General features: G+C 37.7%; 1 protein-coding gene and 1 long non-coding RNA gene across 4 annotated transcripts; one reads left to right on the top strand and one right to left on the bottom strand.

Moving 5' to 3' along the window:
- The first annotated feature begins 432 nt into the window (after nt 1-432).
- LOC131029923 (uncharacterized) lies at nt 433-3,445 on the top strand. 3 transcript variants are annotated; one of them, XR_009102854.2, is made up of 5 exons: nt 435-1,381; nt 1,481-1,675; nt 1,782-1,949; nt 2,035-3,013; nt 3,200-3,445. It is a non-coding gene; the product is annotated as an uncharacterized LOC131029923 (long non-coding RNA). The 3 variants fall into 3 exon arrangements; XR_009102853.2 differs by lacking the exon at nt 3,200-3,445 and having other exon boundaries at nt 433-1,381; nt 1,487-1,675; nt 2,035-3,083; XR_009102852.2 differs by lacking the exon at nt 3,200-3,445 and having other exon boundaries at nt 434-1,381; nt 2,035-3,083.
- Nucleotides 3,446-9,923: 6,478 nt separating this feature from the next.
- LOC131857343 (uncharacterized) lies at nt 9,924-11,593 on the bottom strand. The gene is made up of 5 exons (XM_059209767.1): nt 11,369-11,593; nt 11,048-11,259; nt 10,726-10,896; nt 10,381-10,628; nt 9,924-10,292 (listed from the first exon to the last, which is right to left on the bottom strand). Exons 1-5 carry the CDS (start codon nt 11,445-11,447, stop codon nt 10,040-10,042), a joined length of 963 nt encoding a protein of 320 aa, XP_059065750.1. The 5' UTR covers nt 11,448-11,593; the 3' UTR covers nt 9,924-10,039.
- Nucleotides 11,594-15,231: the final 3,638 nt, after the last annotated feature.

Raw genomic sequence — 15,231 nt, 5'->3', positions numbered from 1 at the left:
CGGTGAGGTTGTAAACACCCTGTTCTAAACAAGATTGATGTAATTGAAAGGAAATATCAAATGTATAGCTACGTAATGGCAAATTGCCACTTAATGTAACTGATCAGCATAATTCCAGGAATAATATTTCTTGTTCAAAACCAGAGGTTTTCTTCATCTGATTCTTTCCTACTGGTGCCCACACTGAATCGACTTGTAAATTTTGTAAATTTCTTTAAAATTAATAAAATTATTCGGTCAATAGCCTATTATCTAAAAAAAAAAATATTAAAAAAAATTATATAATTTAAAATCGATTTTCATTAAATATATTTTATCGTAATAAAAAGATAAGCAATACCTAGCACTTCGAATAGTTATATGACCAAAACAAACACACCCATACAGAAATTGTTTTTAATCCTATATAAATAATGCCTTTTATATGTGAAACCCTAGCGAGGGTTTTTTTCCATTCCTCAAATAGTTGGGTTAAGTGGGCTGATGCATTTGGAAGGCGTGAACTTTCTAAGCTCTGAAGGTTGAACTCCATGAAGATCAGCTGGAGCTTTTTTAACCATCACATGGATTGTGGGTAATTAGCAGAAAAAATATCAACATGCACAGATGCTGAGTGAATAGCTTCCTCTATTGATTGAGGTATGTTGTCCCCAACTTGAATTGAATTCTTGTCGAGAAAGACCTTAAATCCCATGTTCTCAAGATTATGAAAGATGAGGCTGGCTACACTTTCCTTCACGTCTGTCCGAAGAAATGCACTGTATCTTGGAACCACCAAAGAATACACATACTTGTGGGAGCAGAACACAGTTGTGATTGTTGTAAGCGTACACAGGCCTGATTCTTTTGAATGGTAGCAAGAGAGATAGAGAAAGACAGCACATTAGAGATTATTATAAGAATAGATGGAGCAGAGGGAAAGGCAGAGGAAGTAGCAGCGAGAAAGACAGAGAAAGGGGCAATACACGTTTGAGATTATTGCAACAACGCACAGAGGACTGAGTATTGTTGGGGCAACGAACGAGTTCAAATCAGACCAGAGTCTGGAGAAATATCTGGATCTAATGGTTGTTTGGACGAGTGATGATCGACACGATGGACTGAAGGTTTCTGTTTGTGGTGCAGAGGATCAAGGATCCTAGAAGGGTTGGTTGTGTCTACCGTCACAGGAAAACAGGGGAGTTTCTAAGCTGAGGTTAAGATCTCCTCCGTTGAAGTCCTAGCCGCTGAGCATTTGCCTGCAGGAGCTTTTGGAGAATGGTGGTTAACCCATGTCGAAACCCTAAATCTGGCAGAAGGGATGCAACCATCTGAAAGACCCCATATTCTGATCAGAGGAGATGCTATTTGAAGGATAGAAGGGTTGCTGAGACTGTTTCAGGTATTTCTTATTATCGTGTACCTTTTTCACCTCGTATTTTAGTTTTTTAACAGTGCATGCCTTTGCTTTATCAAGGATAGTTGATGAAGTTTGTGACAGATCCAGATGTGCTGCTGTTGCAAGGGTTTCCTGAAATCTGGTATTCATGGCGCTATCAGGTGATTGCATTCCGGCAGATGCAGGATTTCATGCAATTGCTTCTGACTTCGGAGGCTATGGACTTTCTGTTCGGCCTTGTGAAATTGAAAAGGCCGGCGGCTGATCGGTCTTCTTGATACCTTTAGTATACAGAAAGTAAGTACCCACCATTATCTTCCATGAATTTACAAGCACTTTGAATTTGGATCCCCCAATTCCGAACCCAAAAGCCTGTAAATTACCCAATTCTCTGAATTTACAGGCATTTGTTGTGGGTAAGGGTTTTGGAGCAATGGTTGCACTATCTCGACATTCTGCACCCTGATCGACTAAGAGGAATGGTAATTATGGGTGTACCTTATATGAATCCGGATCTATTGTCCATTCGATGGACAGGCTTCATCGAGGCTTATATATCAGACATTGGCAGGTTTCTAATTCTTTTCCTCCTGCTGCTAACGGACTACTATACTATTTTGATTTGTTTGCTAATGGGAATATTTTTATTTATGTAGGAGCCTGGAAGGGGTTTGGCAGATCTGGGCCTTTTGATGTAGAAGGGTAAAGAAGGGTAAAGAGACCATGGACCTCTACGACCCTGCAACTCCATTATCTGCTTGGTTTACTGCCTATCTCTGACTAGCCCAACAACCATGGAAATAATCAGTCTTCTGGGCATTGCTACAAAAATCTCAAAGGTGTATTGCCCCTTTTTCTGCCTTTCTTTCAACCCCATCTATTTTCTTGAAAATTCCAAATGTGCTCTGCTCGTCTCTGTCTCTGTCTTGCTGCCATTCAAAAGAATCTGGTCTGTTTATGCTTACAAGAATCCCAATCCCAACTGTGTACTGCTCTCCTCTGTCTGCCCTTCTTGGCCGGAAAATAAAAGTATGCATGCTTTATTGGTTCAAAAAATATGATGTAATCTTAACCATCGTGTGAGAAATGTGTAGGAAAATGTAGCCAACCTTATCATTCATAATCTTCAGAACAAGGGATTTAAAGACTTTCTTGACAAGAATTCAATTAAAGTTGGGGACAACATACATCGATCAATAGAAAAAGCTATTCACTCAGCATCTATGCATGTTGTTATTTTTTCCGCTAACTATGCTCAGTCCTTTTGGTGCATAGAAAGAGCTCAAGCTGTTCCTCAAAATTGAAGCTCACATCATACCAGTATTTTTGTGGAGTTCAGCCTTCGGAGCTTCAAATGAGAGATGAAGATGGTGTGCATGCTCAAGCCTTCCAAATGCATCAGCACACTGGAAATTTTGGAAGAAGAGCCCCCATAAGGTTTCATATATAGAAGGCTTTGCATTTGTGTTTAATTTAAATATTTTAATTATTTGCAGACTTGAAAGGAAGAAATTGTCCCATCCATAATGTTGAAGATTGGAACAACTGTAGAAGACATCCACACAATGCATAAAGCAGCAGTTAGGTTCACAGAATTATATGAGATCTGAGCCTGTTCTTGAAGATCAGAATTAGGTGATACTACTGTGGCTTGTTTATCAACAACTGTTTCAATGCAATATTGCTTTTCTATTTTAATTTTGAACATACCTCTTGCAAATAGTTTTGTTGCCTTCTCTAATGTCTAAGTTTTACTCTGTTTTGATTAATTAAAAAGGTACTTGAAGATAAATTTATTTAACAGCTCAAATGTTTCATCAGATAATAGGGAGCATACAGCTGGAATTTTCAGCCTTTCCTGTAATGTACATATATAAATCAGTTATTTCATAATATTCTAGTATTATAAATATGCGAGCTATGGTAGTCTATATGCCATGGTTTCCTTCCAACTGAAAAGATAATTATAAATGTGCAGGCTATGGTAGCCTATTATGCACACAGGAATGTATAAATAATGACAAATAATAAAATCCAAACAAATTCCAGAGTTGAAAAGCCATTTCATTTTTTCTGGTTCAAGATCTTGAAGGGTTCTATTTATCGAGGACAAGATTTTGTTCAAGTAATGGTCTGAAGGTCTTTGGGACATCAACGGGCTACATGACTCCACTGGCATTGAGATATGCTTCACAGACGAGTACTATAGTCCTATTCATTACTGTTTGGCTATTTGGGTATGTTTTAATGCATTTTATTTCCTTGGAAGTTATATGGATGCTTACCCTAAGTTTATTCTTACACTAAGGTATATTGAGCAAAATGGTATTTCTATGAAGTGCACTAGGTTTCTTGGTGGCATTTTATCTTGGCTACTATGCTTTCCTTATCTTTTGTTTGGGATCTATTGAGGATCTATTGAGGATCTCCATAATACAGAGAGATCTATGAGACAAACCTAAAGGGTATGGTAGTAAAAATAGTCCCCTTCAAATTTGTTCTTGGCTATGATATGTGATAGTTGAACAAGGCATTTGAGAAGGAGTGTGCAAATTGCAAAAGTTACTAGAAGTTGATTGTGTAAGGGACTTATGAGGCGTGAACCCTAACATCTATTGTTGAGTGGGGTAGAGGGAGAATGCAAGCTAACTACTATTATTACTATTATTCATGGATTTCATTACCAACAAAATACCACTTTATCTCAAAATAGCAAGTTAATAAACTTATTTTAAGATCTTTTATAAAATACTTGACTTCTATATTGACCCAATACTACTTTCAGATTTATAGGACATTCTATATAAGTTACAATTAATGTAACCATTGCACCTCCTTCGATTACAAGTGTTAGTTTTTATTTTTGTTGGGTGTTGAATTATCAACTTGAATTTCTGAGTGAAAAAAAATTTCATTTATGAAGAGTTATTGTTGTCCTCACAATTTCCTTTGACCTCTACATAGCGTTTTTGATTAAGGAAAACCAGTTTTTAAGGGACCAGAAACCCTATACAAGACAGGTTTTAGAAGGACTTGCAACCCGAACCGAAAGATAAACTTGAAAGTCCACTCAAAGAAACAAAACACAAAAGAGACATGGCAAAACCGAACACAAAAGGCGGAACAACACAAAGGGACCCCCAACAAAACCCATCGGGCTGCAAAAGACAACAGTGCCAACCCAATCAGAACGGATCAAGAATTTGATCTGCCCTTGTGGGATCGAAGAGTCGTATCAAAAGAGGATTGGGACAATTTAGATTTTTTGCTTTTAACAGTAATCCATCCCTCCTCAACCCTAGCAGCAACATTTTGCCAAGAGGATGGGTCTAGAATAGAGGACCTCCCATCACCAGGAGGAACATAGCCAACATCCAGAGATGCAGGGACAACAAAAGTCGGAGAATCAGACAAAGGTCCAACAACAGTCTGGGAAGCAGGAAGTCCATCCACCGAAGAAGAAGATCCAACATTTTTCAAATGATTAGTCAGGATGCCACCACAAGCATCCACACACTCTCGAGGCAAAGTTACACCAGAAACAGAGGTAGCAACCAGAGGCACAATAGCATTGGTCTGAGGAACCTGCGCAACCACTTGGGAAAAACTTTTCTTTTTAACACAATAGTGTTCAGAGGAGGCACCCTTCCACCAAGAAGAAAAATTCTTTTTCTTTTTAAGAAAAATTCTTTTTCTTTTTATCAGTTTCACACCGTGCAACAACATGTCTAGTCTGGAAGCACTTTCGACATCTAAAGGGGATACCCTCGAAGTTGAGTAGTTGGACCCAAGATCCCAAGGAAGATTCAATCTCTATCTTAGCTGGAAGCCCTTTAGAAACATCCATGTTAACCAATATCCGAGCATAAGTAGAATGATAAATTTGGAAAGAATCCTTATCAATCATTAGGAATTCGCCTAAAGCCTCCCCCACTTCTTCTAGTAGAGAGTCCGTCCATAGATGAAGGGGAAGGTTAGGGAGCCTAACCCAAATAGGAATCTCATTAAATGAATTAGTAGATGGGTTAAAACCCAAGAACTAGGGTTTAACCATCAAAACAAATTTGTCCTCCCAGTTGAAAGGATTAATACTTAAAATTTTCGATCTATCCTCAGCATATTCAAATTTAGCAATGAAAAAACCCTTGGCTGAAGGAAAAATGTTAACTAAACCTTTTAAGAGCGGTTCCCAGTTTTGGGAAATCCAAGTGTGCAGCTAAGGGAGGCTAGGCCAAAAGCCCCGAAACCTACAAATCAGACCATGAGATTCAAACACAGAGGAGTTGTGGATAATCTCCTTTTTAGTATCAATAGACATCCTGAAAACCAAGGGTTTGCACACGGTAACAACCACAAGCCCCAAGCCATGGGCAACCTGATCAATATCTGAGGGCGTCGGATGCACCAGATCGCCATCCACCATATTACCATCAGCAACCGAGGCAAGAGGCGTAGAAGCTCCCGGACCCCCCGCCAAGGCACGGGCATAAACCTTCGCCAAGGCCCCAATAGCAGCAGCCACGCCAGGGGGTGCAGCATTCGGGAGAGGAGGCGGGACGACATCCGTAGCCGATCGAAGCTGGGTGGCTACAGCAGAAGGCCGTAGGGCGGCAGGCTTCGCAACGACTGCAGCAGACGGCCTTAGGGCAGCGGCAGGCATCACAAGGCTTTTCCTCTACATAGTGTTGATATTTGGTGAAGATTCATAAATATTATTCTAAATTAAGCCTTCACTCACAAGTTTAACCTAGTTTGATATTGGTGGATGTTGGATTTAACCATGATAAAAATAGAAAATCAGCTTGCTATAAAAAAATTAGTCTTAAAAACAATTTTGATATATTTATTTACTAAATTTGGGTCCATTTTTCTATTTTTTTAAAATTATAGGTGAGGGCTTTTTTAAAAGGACCCCAACCCTTGTACATTGGGGATTCAAATTGATCAATGGAACTCTTCTTTTGCATTAATAAGTTCAAAATTATTTGACATGCTATTAGTGTTTGAATTAAACTTATCTATAATTAAAGAAATATGAAGTTGTGACTCTACAATTCTCATAATAGAAAGTATTTTTAATGAAATAAAAAATATTGATGAAAGATATCTAAAATCATATTGTTGCTATCAAGTTCATTAAGATTTGCATAACTATTATACAATAACAAATTTTCCCTTCATGGATTGAAACTTTCAATTGAATAACTAATCTGAAATCTTGAACCTTGTTTGAAAACATATTCTATTTCCTCTATGCTCTAAATAATACCATGAGAGTGCCTTAAAACTACTTGAGAAGATAGGGAAAGGAAGTCTAAACAAAAAAAAGATAACACTAAATAAATGTGGCATTCAAATAAATCCAAGTTTACTCACCTCTTTAGACAACTCCCCATGGTGTGAAGAGATATTTGCATCCTTCTCCTTGTTTGGAGGTTTTGAAACTAAAATTTCAAGATTATCTTGTGGAACTCCACTATAAATATGTATTATTTTTAGCCCATTAGTTTTGTTATTTATGCAATTCACCACCATTGTCTATCTTTTTTGTGTGTGAGAGAGAAATGGTGGAAGGAGTCTTAGCGTAGAATGAAAACCAAGAACTTAGTCAATCACTATGTCCAAATGTTCATTGGAGGAGAATAATCAACAAGATCTAACTTCAATCCTAAAGGAGAGTTGGATACTATGTTTAATTATGTTCTCTTCTAGTTTGATTGTGAGTGGATATGATTAAGATAAGAAAAGATGCAGAATAAACTATAATTAACATAAATAAATTGATACAGAAGTGGAAATCAAATCAAAATCATACATCTAGAAATGGAATACAAAAAGGAACCAATATTTTAAATTTGGGCCAAAAACAGTAGAACCATGGAGCAAGGCACCTTAGTCGAGACAAGTGTCCTATAAACCGAGGCTTGGGATCTTGAATTAGGATGTTTTGTAGATCACTTCCTCTAAAAATTTGTCAAAAAGCATCAAACTATGGAGCTAACCAAATTAGTCTTTCAAGGTTTTGGCTTGTTTAAAGTCCGACATGTCTCAGTTTGCTTTGCACAATTCTATCACCTTCTGCTATTGAATCTATAACATACACATAAAAAAAGGGAAAACATTGTGTTGTATAGGAGTGTGTCTAAGTTAGACCTCGAGTAGGAATTAATGTCCACTATAACTATGATGGATAAGAAAGAAAGCTTATGCCTAGTAGGGTAGAGGCTAAATTTGAAAGGAAATGTGGAATTGAAAAGATGTTACCTTTTGATGATAATGGTGATGTAATGCTCTTTAGATAAGACCTTCAAGGGTTGATGCAACAACATGACATTACAAGACATAAAAGGATCAATCATGAAAACACATATGCATATAGATTGTTGTAGCTTGCTACTACATAATTTTGAACTTTGAAGATACTTGTTCAATAATGCTTGATGTAAGATGTGCCCAAATGGAAATGAATTAGAAATTATGTCTTTATATAAATATCAAGATCGGATCACAAATGGAAGGAAGCGACACTTTCACACATTTGATTTTGAGCTTTTTTTGGAGGGACTATGGCACATAACAACATAGTCCACCCATAAAAAGGCAAACTAAGGGTGATTGTAGAGTGCATAGGCCCAACACATAGGATCGAGTCACCAAATAAGCATATGATGATAATTTGTTAGTGACAAGGCCAAAAATAGGCTTAAATGAGCTATGAGAGGGCACACTAAAGCAAGGGCCCAAAAAAGAGAGTGAAATTGAAAAGGGTTGCAATTTATGACACTATAGTGTGGAGGAGTATCACTTGTAGGTTTGGGACTAGACTTGGGTCTAGTTGAAACAAAGAGACACTTTTGATGTTGTGACCAAAGGATTGGCACCTATAGTGAGTGCTTGAGAAGTTCAAATAAATGACTATTTTGATGTGATGCATTTGGCCAATTTGAATGTCAACTAGCTCCATCAAATCTTTTGAAAGATTTATCTTAACATGAGCATGCTTTTGCAAACAAGTGGAAAAGAACTTGTTGGGCTTCACACAAACAACATTACCTAAGGAGGAAGCAATCCAAGAAAGCATGACAAGACAAGGTAAAATGAAGGAATTTAACTCAAATATGATCTAGAAGAGTCCACTCCTCAAAGACAACAAAGTATCAGGTCTAGGGGGTAAACATTAACAAAGAACTATGTCATATCATGGACTATGTTTGAGAATAGCTTTAGCATAACTTACTTTTGCAAATCTATAAAGGAAAATCCTCTTCTTGAGATTTTGGATAGCTTCAAATCAAACCTCATGAGGGACTTGAACTTTGTTAAACCATTCCCAAAGTACACCTAGAGGGAATCCTCTCAACAAAATAATCAATTGAAATAGAATTTTCTAGCCATTCACATGCACTATCAAATTAAAAAATAAACCCTACCATAATAGACGAGATTTAGAAAACATGCCTTATGAAACACCTACAACACAAACTTCTAAGATCAATTTTAAAGAGGAACCATTCATATCCATTTTCAAACTATTAACAGCAACATCAATTGTTAAAATGCTTAAATTAAAAGACATTTGAATTTTTTATTTTTTTTCTCAAATAAGGAAAACAGAAGTACCTACAATAAATATTAAAGCTTAAAATACATCGTATGATGTGGCGTTCTCTCACCTGTGATCCTTATTTCCTTTTTAACATGAACTTTCAAGTGCCATTTCTTTTTTTTTATATACTGAAACCAAACTAAAGAGTTACATAAACTAAGACAAACACCATTTATTTTATTGTAAAACATTTGAAAAAAGTAAATGCTCAACAGAGTATGTCGCAATGATGCAACCTATCTAGAATCTATTTTAAAACAAAACGAGGAGAAAACAACAAAATTATTCACAGTTTGCTCCACTTAATTTTTAATAGGTGACCATTCTGCAAAGAGATAAAGTGAGGCGAAAATAAATCAATACTTTTCCTCTATTTTCAAGTGTGACAGATTTGCCAAGCCTGACTCTGCCTTGATCTGCAAATCCTTGCTGAATTTTTCATGTAAGAGTTTAAGAGGTTCTGAGAAGAACTGTTTCTCAATTCTCATATATAGAGAGAGCTTTTCTACTTAGAAATACAAGTTCATATACCAGCACCAAAAATGATGGATATTGGATTGCAGACTAGATGCCAAGGTTTACTTTGATGTTCTGCTGATTATGTCTCTAGTCTGCTTTATTATGTTGTCTGATGCTGCATGCATACCTTAAATTAGGTGTCTTCCTCTTTATTACTTAGATATAGTTTTTGCACTTTATCATGTCTGTGAGGGTTTTTAATAAGTAGTTACAACAAGTTCTTTACCGAGTGCATCCCATTTAATAAGCGTAAGTCCATTATTTGTGAAAAAAAGAGGATAAATCTAAATTTTTATGTCATCCATCCCAAGCCAAACATCAATTTGGTGTATAAGGAACTTCCATATGCAAGTATTCCAAATAGAATTATTTTTCAAGGTGTACTATCTAATCACCTTCCATGTTAACTCTAATATGCAGTAAACATAAACCAGGCATACTCCAGCTGTAATATTTGATTATTTAAATTATGATTAGCTTGTTCACAACTATCACCAAGAAAACTCCATGATAACTTTAAAAAAGCAATGCAGAATTCAAGATTGCAGATGCTCATTGAGAAAGCCAATGGTAATCTTATTAATCTCCTCAGGGAACTGCTCTTGAACAAAATGGCCTCCTTCTGGAATCAATTTGATATCCACGTTGGGCACATCAGCGTTGACCACCTGCCCGCTAAGATAAGCTTCTGTCCCTGGAAATTTTAGAGAATAATCCTCGGTGCCCAAGATCAGAAGGGTGGGAGCTCGAATGGTATAATCTGTGATTTCCCCCAATTTTCCCCAGTTTCTGTAAATCAAAAACCAAGATACAGACCGTAAACCTTCCATAGTAGAAAACACTTATTGGGTAATGAAAAAGCGGTTTCTAGCTTTACCTTTTCATAGCCATGTAAGGAACTTGTAAAGGGAAAGTAAATCCTGATTTCTCATATAAGCTTGAGTACATTTTGAGGTCATCTTCAGTAAACCAAGCAGGCAATGGAGTTGCAGGGTCATACAGGTCCATGATCTCTTTACCCTCCTCTGCCACTGGCAGTTCACTTCTTGAGAAAAGTGTGTATATATTCCTTACTACAGTTTCTACATCAAAACGCCCAAAATCTGCCAAACCCCTTCCAGGCTCCTGCGTGCATAAAAAACTTATCAAAATATTTCCATTAGTAAACAAGCCAATATAGGTTTAGTAGTAGGTTAACAGCAGGAAGAAGCGAAACAGAAACCTGCCAATGTCTGATATAAAACCCTCGTGGAAGCTTGTCCATTGCAAAGTATTCTGGACCCGGTCTTCTATAAGGCATACCCATTACTACCATTCCTCTCACTCGATCAGGGTGCAGAAGATCGAGAAAATATGCGACCATGGCTCCAAAGTCCTTACTCACAACAAATACCTGTAAATTCAGGGAATAGCCTTTTGGGTTGTGAATTGGGAGATCCAAATACAAAATGCATATAAATTCAGAGAATGGGCGTTTGGGATCTGAATTGGGAGATCCAAGTACAGAGTATATGAATTCAAGGAAGAGAATTGTGGGTACTTACTTTCTGAATACTAAAGGCATCAAGAAGACCAATCAGGTCTTCCACAAGATCTACAAAGCCGGCCTTTTCAATTTCAGAAGGTTGGTCAGAGAGTCCATAGCCTCTGAAGTCTGGAGCAATTGCATGAAATCCTGCATCCGCCAACGCAATCATCTGATGACGCCATGTATACCAGATTTCAGGAAACCCATGCAATAGCAGAACATCTGGACCTGTACACAAATTTCATCAGTTACCCTTGTTGAAGCAAGTCCATGCATTATTGTTATAAAATAATGAAAGCCCATTGTAAGAAAGCATAATTGGATGATAAAGAAATACCTGAACCAATCTCAGCAACATGTAATTTGAGTCCTTGGATATCAACATGCCTGTGTTGTATCTTCTCCATCGATTGCATACAAATTGAATCAAGAGAACATCTAAGCAACTTTACCAAAATGACATTAAATCTAAACTACATATGGCGACTGGGGAGGCTGTTCACTTTTTTGACAGTCTAAAATGATAAAATGTGCGTCAATGTGTCTTTGTCCTTTGAACGGCCGATGGTGCTTATTTGTGACTTAAAAACAAGAAACAGTAAGTGCATTTTAGGTAAACTTTGACGAATGTCAGATTGAATGTAGAATCTTGTGGCAAGGCAAGTTAGTCAAATGTATTAGGTATGGAATACAGGAACAAGGATTGATTGGTATTAAAATAGCATGGTTGAACATGAATTGGTTAGATTGAATGCAAAATCTTGAGTAATGTGAGATTTTTATTGATATGGAGATTATTATAATAGTATATACGTGTCATTTTCTTTTAGTCAAGTATACATCTTGATGGGAATGTCTTAATTTAATAATATATCGACAAAAGAGATATTTTTGTGTTAGGCTTGTCTTGTCACCCAATGCTTATACATCTTCATTTTCATTCTTGTTTGTATTAATCCTCAAACATTCATTACTCATTCATCCCTACTTCACTCCCATCGACATCAATTTCCATACTTTCATTCCTTGCCTCTAGATCATCACCTTATCTTGTAGATCATTTCCATGATTTGGGACTAATCTAGGTTAATTTTAAGGAGCATGTAAATGATCCCTAAATTTCAAAGATTCATATTTGAAAATAAATTTTCTTGCCCTCTTTTACTAGCCATTTGTAGCTAGCCTCATCATGTTTCACGGAACGTATAATGTTGAGCTATATTACAAGATAATCATTGTGCACTAAAACATAAAGAGGAATTCTACTTTTGATAATAAAATGATTGATGCTAGATTTTTGGTTTCTTATACTATTTCTCCTATTGATGTTTACTAGACTGATTTTGCTTTCGAAAAAGTTTTTGAGGTTCATAGTGGTGCCAAGGATTCTTCTATTGTTTTTGCTAGTATTGTTGTTGTCCCTAATGAGGTTGCTCTTTCTAATTGTATTTTTACTAACCCACCTTTTTTTGTGGGTCAACATTGTTCTGATTGTAATAATGGATCTACCTGGATAGTTCTTCAATGTAAGAGGAAATCTCACTAATAAGTCTTCACCTTCTTGTGAAAATTCTATTGCAGTTACTGATTATTAACCTCCTATCTATAATAGATTATTTGATCAACAAATATTGGAAAATAACACAACTACAACTTCACAAATAAAAATAGGCGGAAAGAAATATGTAACACAATGACACGATATTTCCGAACAGTTGTCCCTAGAAAAACCCCGAAGGGAAAACCAATACTGCAGATGAGAAATATATTAACTTCAACAAATTAAGAGATACAAAATTCCTTGCCTCTCACTGGCAGAACTCTGTCAATCTCCCAATTTCTCCCATTGATATTCCTGCACTACTATCCCCAATGCTATCACTGCGCCCCTTGCTAACACCGCAAGACTATTTGCTAAATCTGCAAATAATTCACAAACTTCATGTTTTCCAAATGACCCATGACCCCTTTTTATACTACTCTGTTGGAAAACCAATGACCGAGATTAATTCAAACCAATGGCTGAGATTAAGACAACTCAATAACCAATAACTAATTTTGGCTATGAGGTGTCACCTAAAAAGAGCCACTATTAAATAACAATTATTTTTATCCTAACAATAGGATCTTACAAAAACAACCATTTTCTAATTTCTGGGTCAGGACGAATAGCTGTCCAAACTACCCATACCTAATGCTGCTATTTCTGGGTCAGGACAAACAGTTGTCCAAGCTACCCATAATTAACACTCCCTCTTAGCGAGGAAGCTGTTCTGCACGACACCCAACTTATCTTTGAAGAAGATGTATTTCACCTTCCCCAATGCCTTTGTTAGAATGTCTGCTACTTGCTCCTCTGTAGGTATGTACTGTAGCTAAACAATCCCCCTCTGTACACAATCCCTAATGAAGTGATACCTGATGTCTATATGTTTCGATCTATCGTGAAACACTGGATTCTCAGTCAACTTGATGCAACTCTGATTGTCGTAGTGTATCACCGTAGTCTCAACCTTCTGACCAAACAAGGCTACTAGCAACTTCCGAAGCCATATAGCTTCACATGTCGCCATGCTAGCTACTATGTATTCTGACTCTACTGAACTCAGAGCCACAGACTTCTGCTTCCTGCTGAACCAAGAGACAACTCCTGATCCCAAACTGAAACAACACCCTGAAGTGTTTCTCTTGTCTATTGTACTGCCTACCCAATCTGCATCAATATAGCTCATCAACCTGATTCCTTCACCTCGAGCATATCTAATCTCGTACTCGATTGTACCTCGCAAATAACGCAACACATGCTTTGTCGCTGTCCAATGCACTCCCTTTGGCTCAACCATGAACTGACTAAGAGAGTTAACTACAAATGCTATATCTGGCCTGGTATTGACCAAATACATGAGAGAACCAATCAACTGTCTGTATAAGGTGGGATCTACATCCTTCTCTCTGGATGTGTCTACCTTCCTCCAATTTGTGATCATAGGTGTAGACATGGCTTTGCAATCTTCCATCTTGAACCTCTTCAAGATTTCGATGCAATATTTCCCTTGCCCAAGGAAACTATCTCCATTTGTCTGTCATACCTCCATGCCTAGAAAGTAGTGCATAAGTCCCAAATCTTTCATCTTGAACTCCGCTACAAGGTCCCTCTTGCACTCCTCTATGAGCCCTAGTGAACCAGTTAGAAACAAGTCATCCACATATAGGACAAGAATGAGAATCTCACCCACAACCACCAAGTAGTAGAGGTTAGCATTCGCCTCACTCTTCACAAAGCCCATTTCCTGCAAGTAACTATCAATGCGTTCATACCACGCTCTAGGAGCCTGCTTGAGTCCGTACAAAGCTTTCTTTAATCTACACACGTGGGTCTCTTTACTATGTGCTACAAAGCCCTCTGGTTGTTCTATGTATACCTCCTCTTTCAACTCGCCATTTAGGAATGCTGTCTTGACATCCATTTGATGGATCTGCCATCCCATCTGTGCTGAAATTGATATTACAGCTCGTATAGAAGTATACTTGGCCACTAGAGCAAATGTCTCCTCATAGTCTATTCCCTCCTTCTGAGAGAACCCCTTTGCCACGAACCTTGCCTTCTATTTCTTGATGCTACCATCTGCATCGTGCTTGATCTTATAGATCCAACGTGATCTTGCCACAACCCTATCTGTTGGTCTAGGAACTACTTCCCACACATCGTTCTGCATTATTGATGCATACTCCTCAACCATTGCATCTTGCCACACCTGATGTTGTGCAGCCTCCTGATAGCTAGAAGGTTCACTATCTACCAACTAACCAGCTAATGCTACATAGTCATCATACCTGGCTGGTTTTTTCCGTTGTCTACTACTCCTCCTAGGAGTACCCACTGACTCCTGAGTATTCTTTTGTGTCGGCTGAACCTCATGATTCCTACTGCCAACTGTAGAGGATGAAACATCAATCTCCATGTCTTCTTTATGCATCTCCTGCTGCACCAGTTGCTCCATACTCTGCGAACTCTCACTACCTAAGCCTATGCTTGTACTAGTAACTGTACTTGAGCTTTGCTGCCCTTGACTCGATTGAGCTATCCTTGGAGCTTCTATCGGTTGCTCACTCTGATCATCTGTTGGCAAATCTTGGGACCTTCTAAATGCCTTGTCCTCCATGAACTCGACATCACGCCTGACTATAATCCTCCTGGTC

The sequence above is a fragment of the Cryptomeria japonica genome, chromosome 8 (genome assembly GCF_030272615.1).
Source record: "Cryptomeria japonica chromosome 8, Sugi_1.0, whole genome shotgun sequence".
Lineage (NCBI taxonomy): Eukaryota > Viridiplantae > Streptophyta > Pinopsida > Cupressales > Cupressaceae > Cryptomeria > Cryptomeria japonica.
The sequence above is the reverse complement of the archived record's forward strand: the minus strand, read 5'-3'. Positions and strand labels throughout refer to the sequence as shown.

Coding starts and splice junctions, on each gene's coding strand:
- LOC131857343 (XM_059209767.1), bottom strand. CDS start 11,447: ATGCAATCGATGGAGAAGATACAACACAGGCATGTTGATATCCAAGGA. Junction 11,260..11,368: donor TGTTGCTGAGATTGGTTCAG/GTATTTCTTTAT, acceptor ATTTGTGTACAG/GTCCAGATGTTCTGCTATTG. Junction 10,629..10,725: donor TTTATATCAGACATTGGCAG/GTTTCTGTTTCG, acceptor TTATGCACGCAG/GAGCCTGGAAGGGGTTTGGC.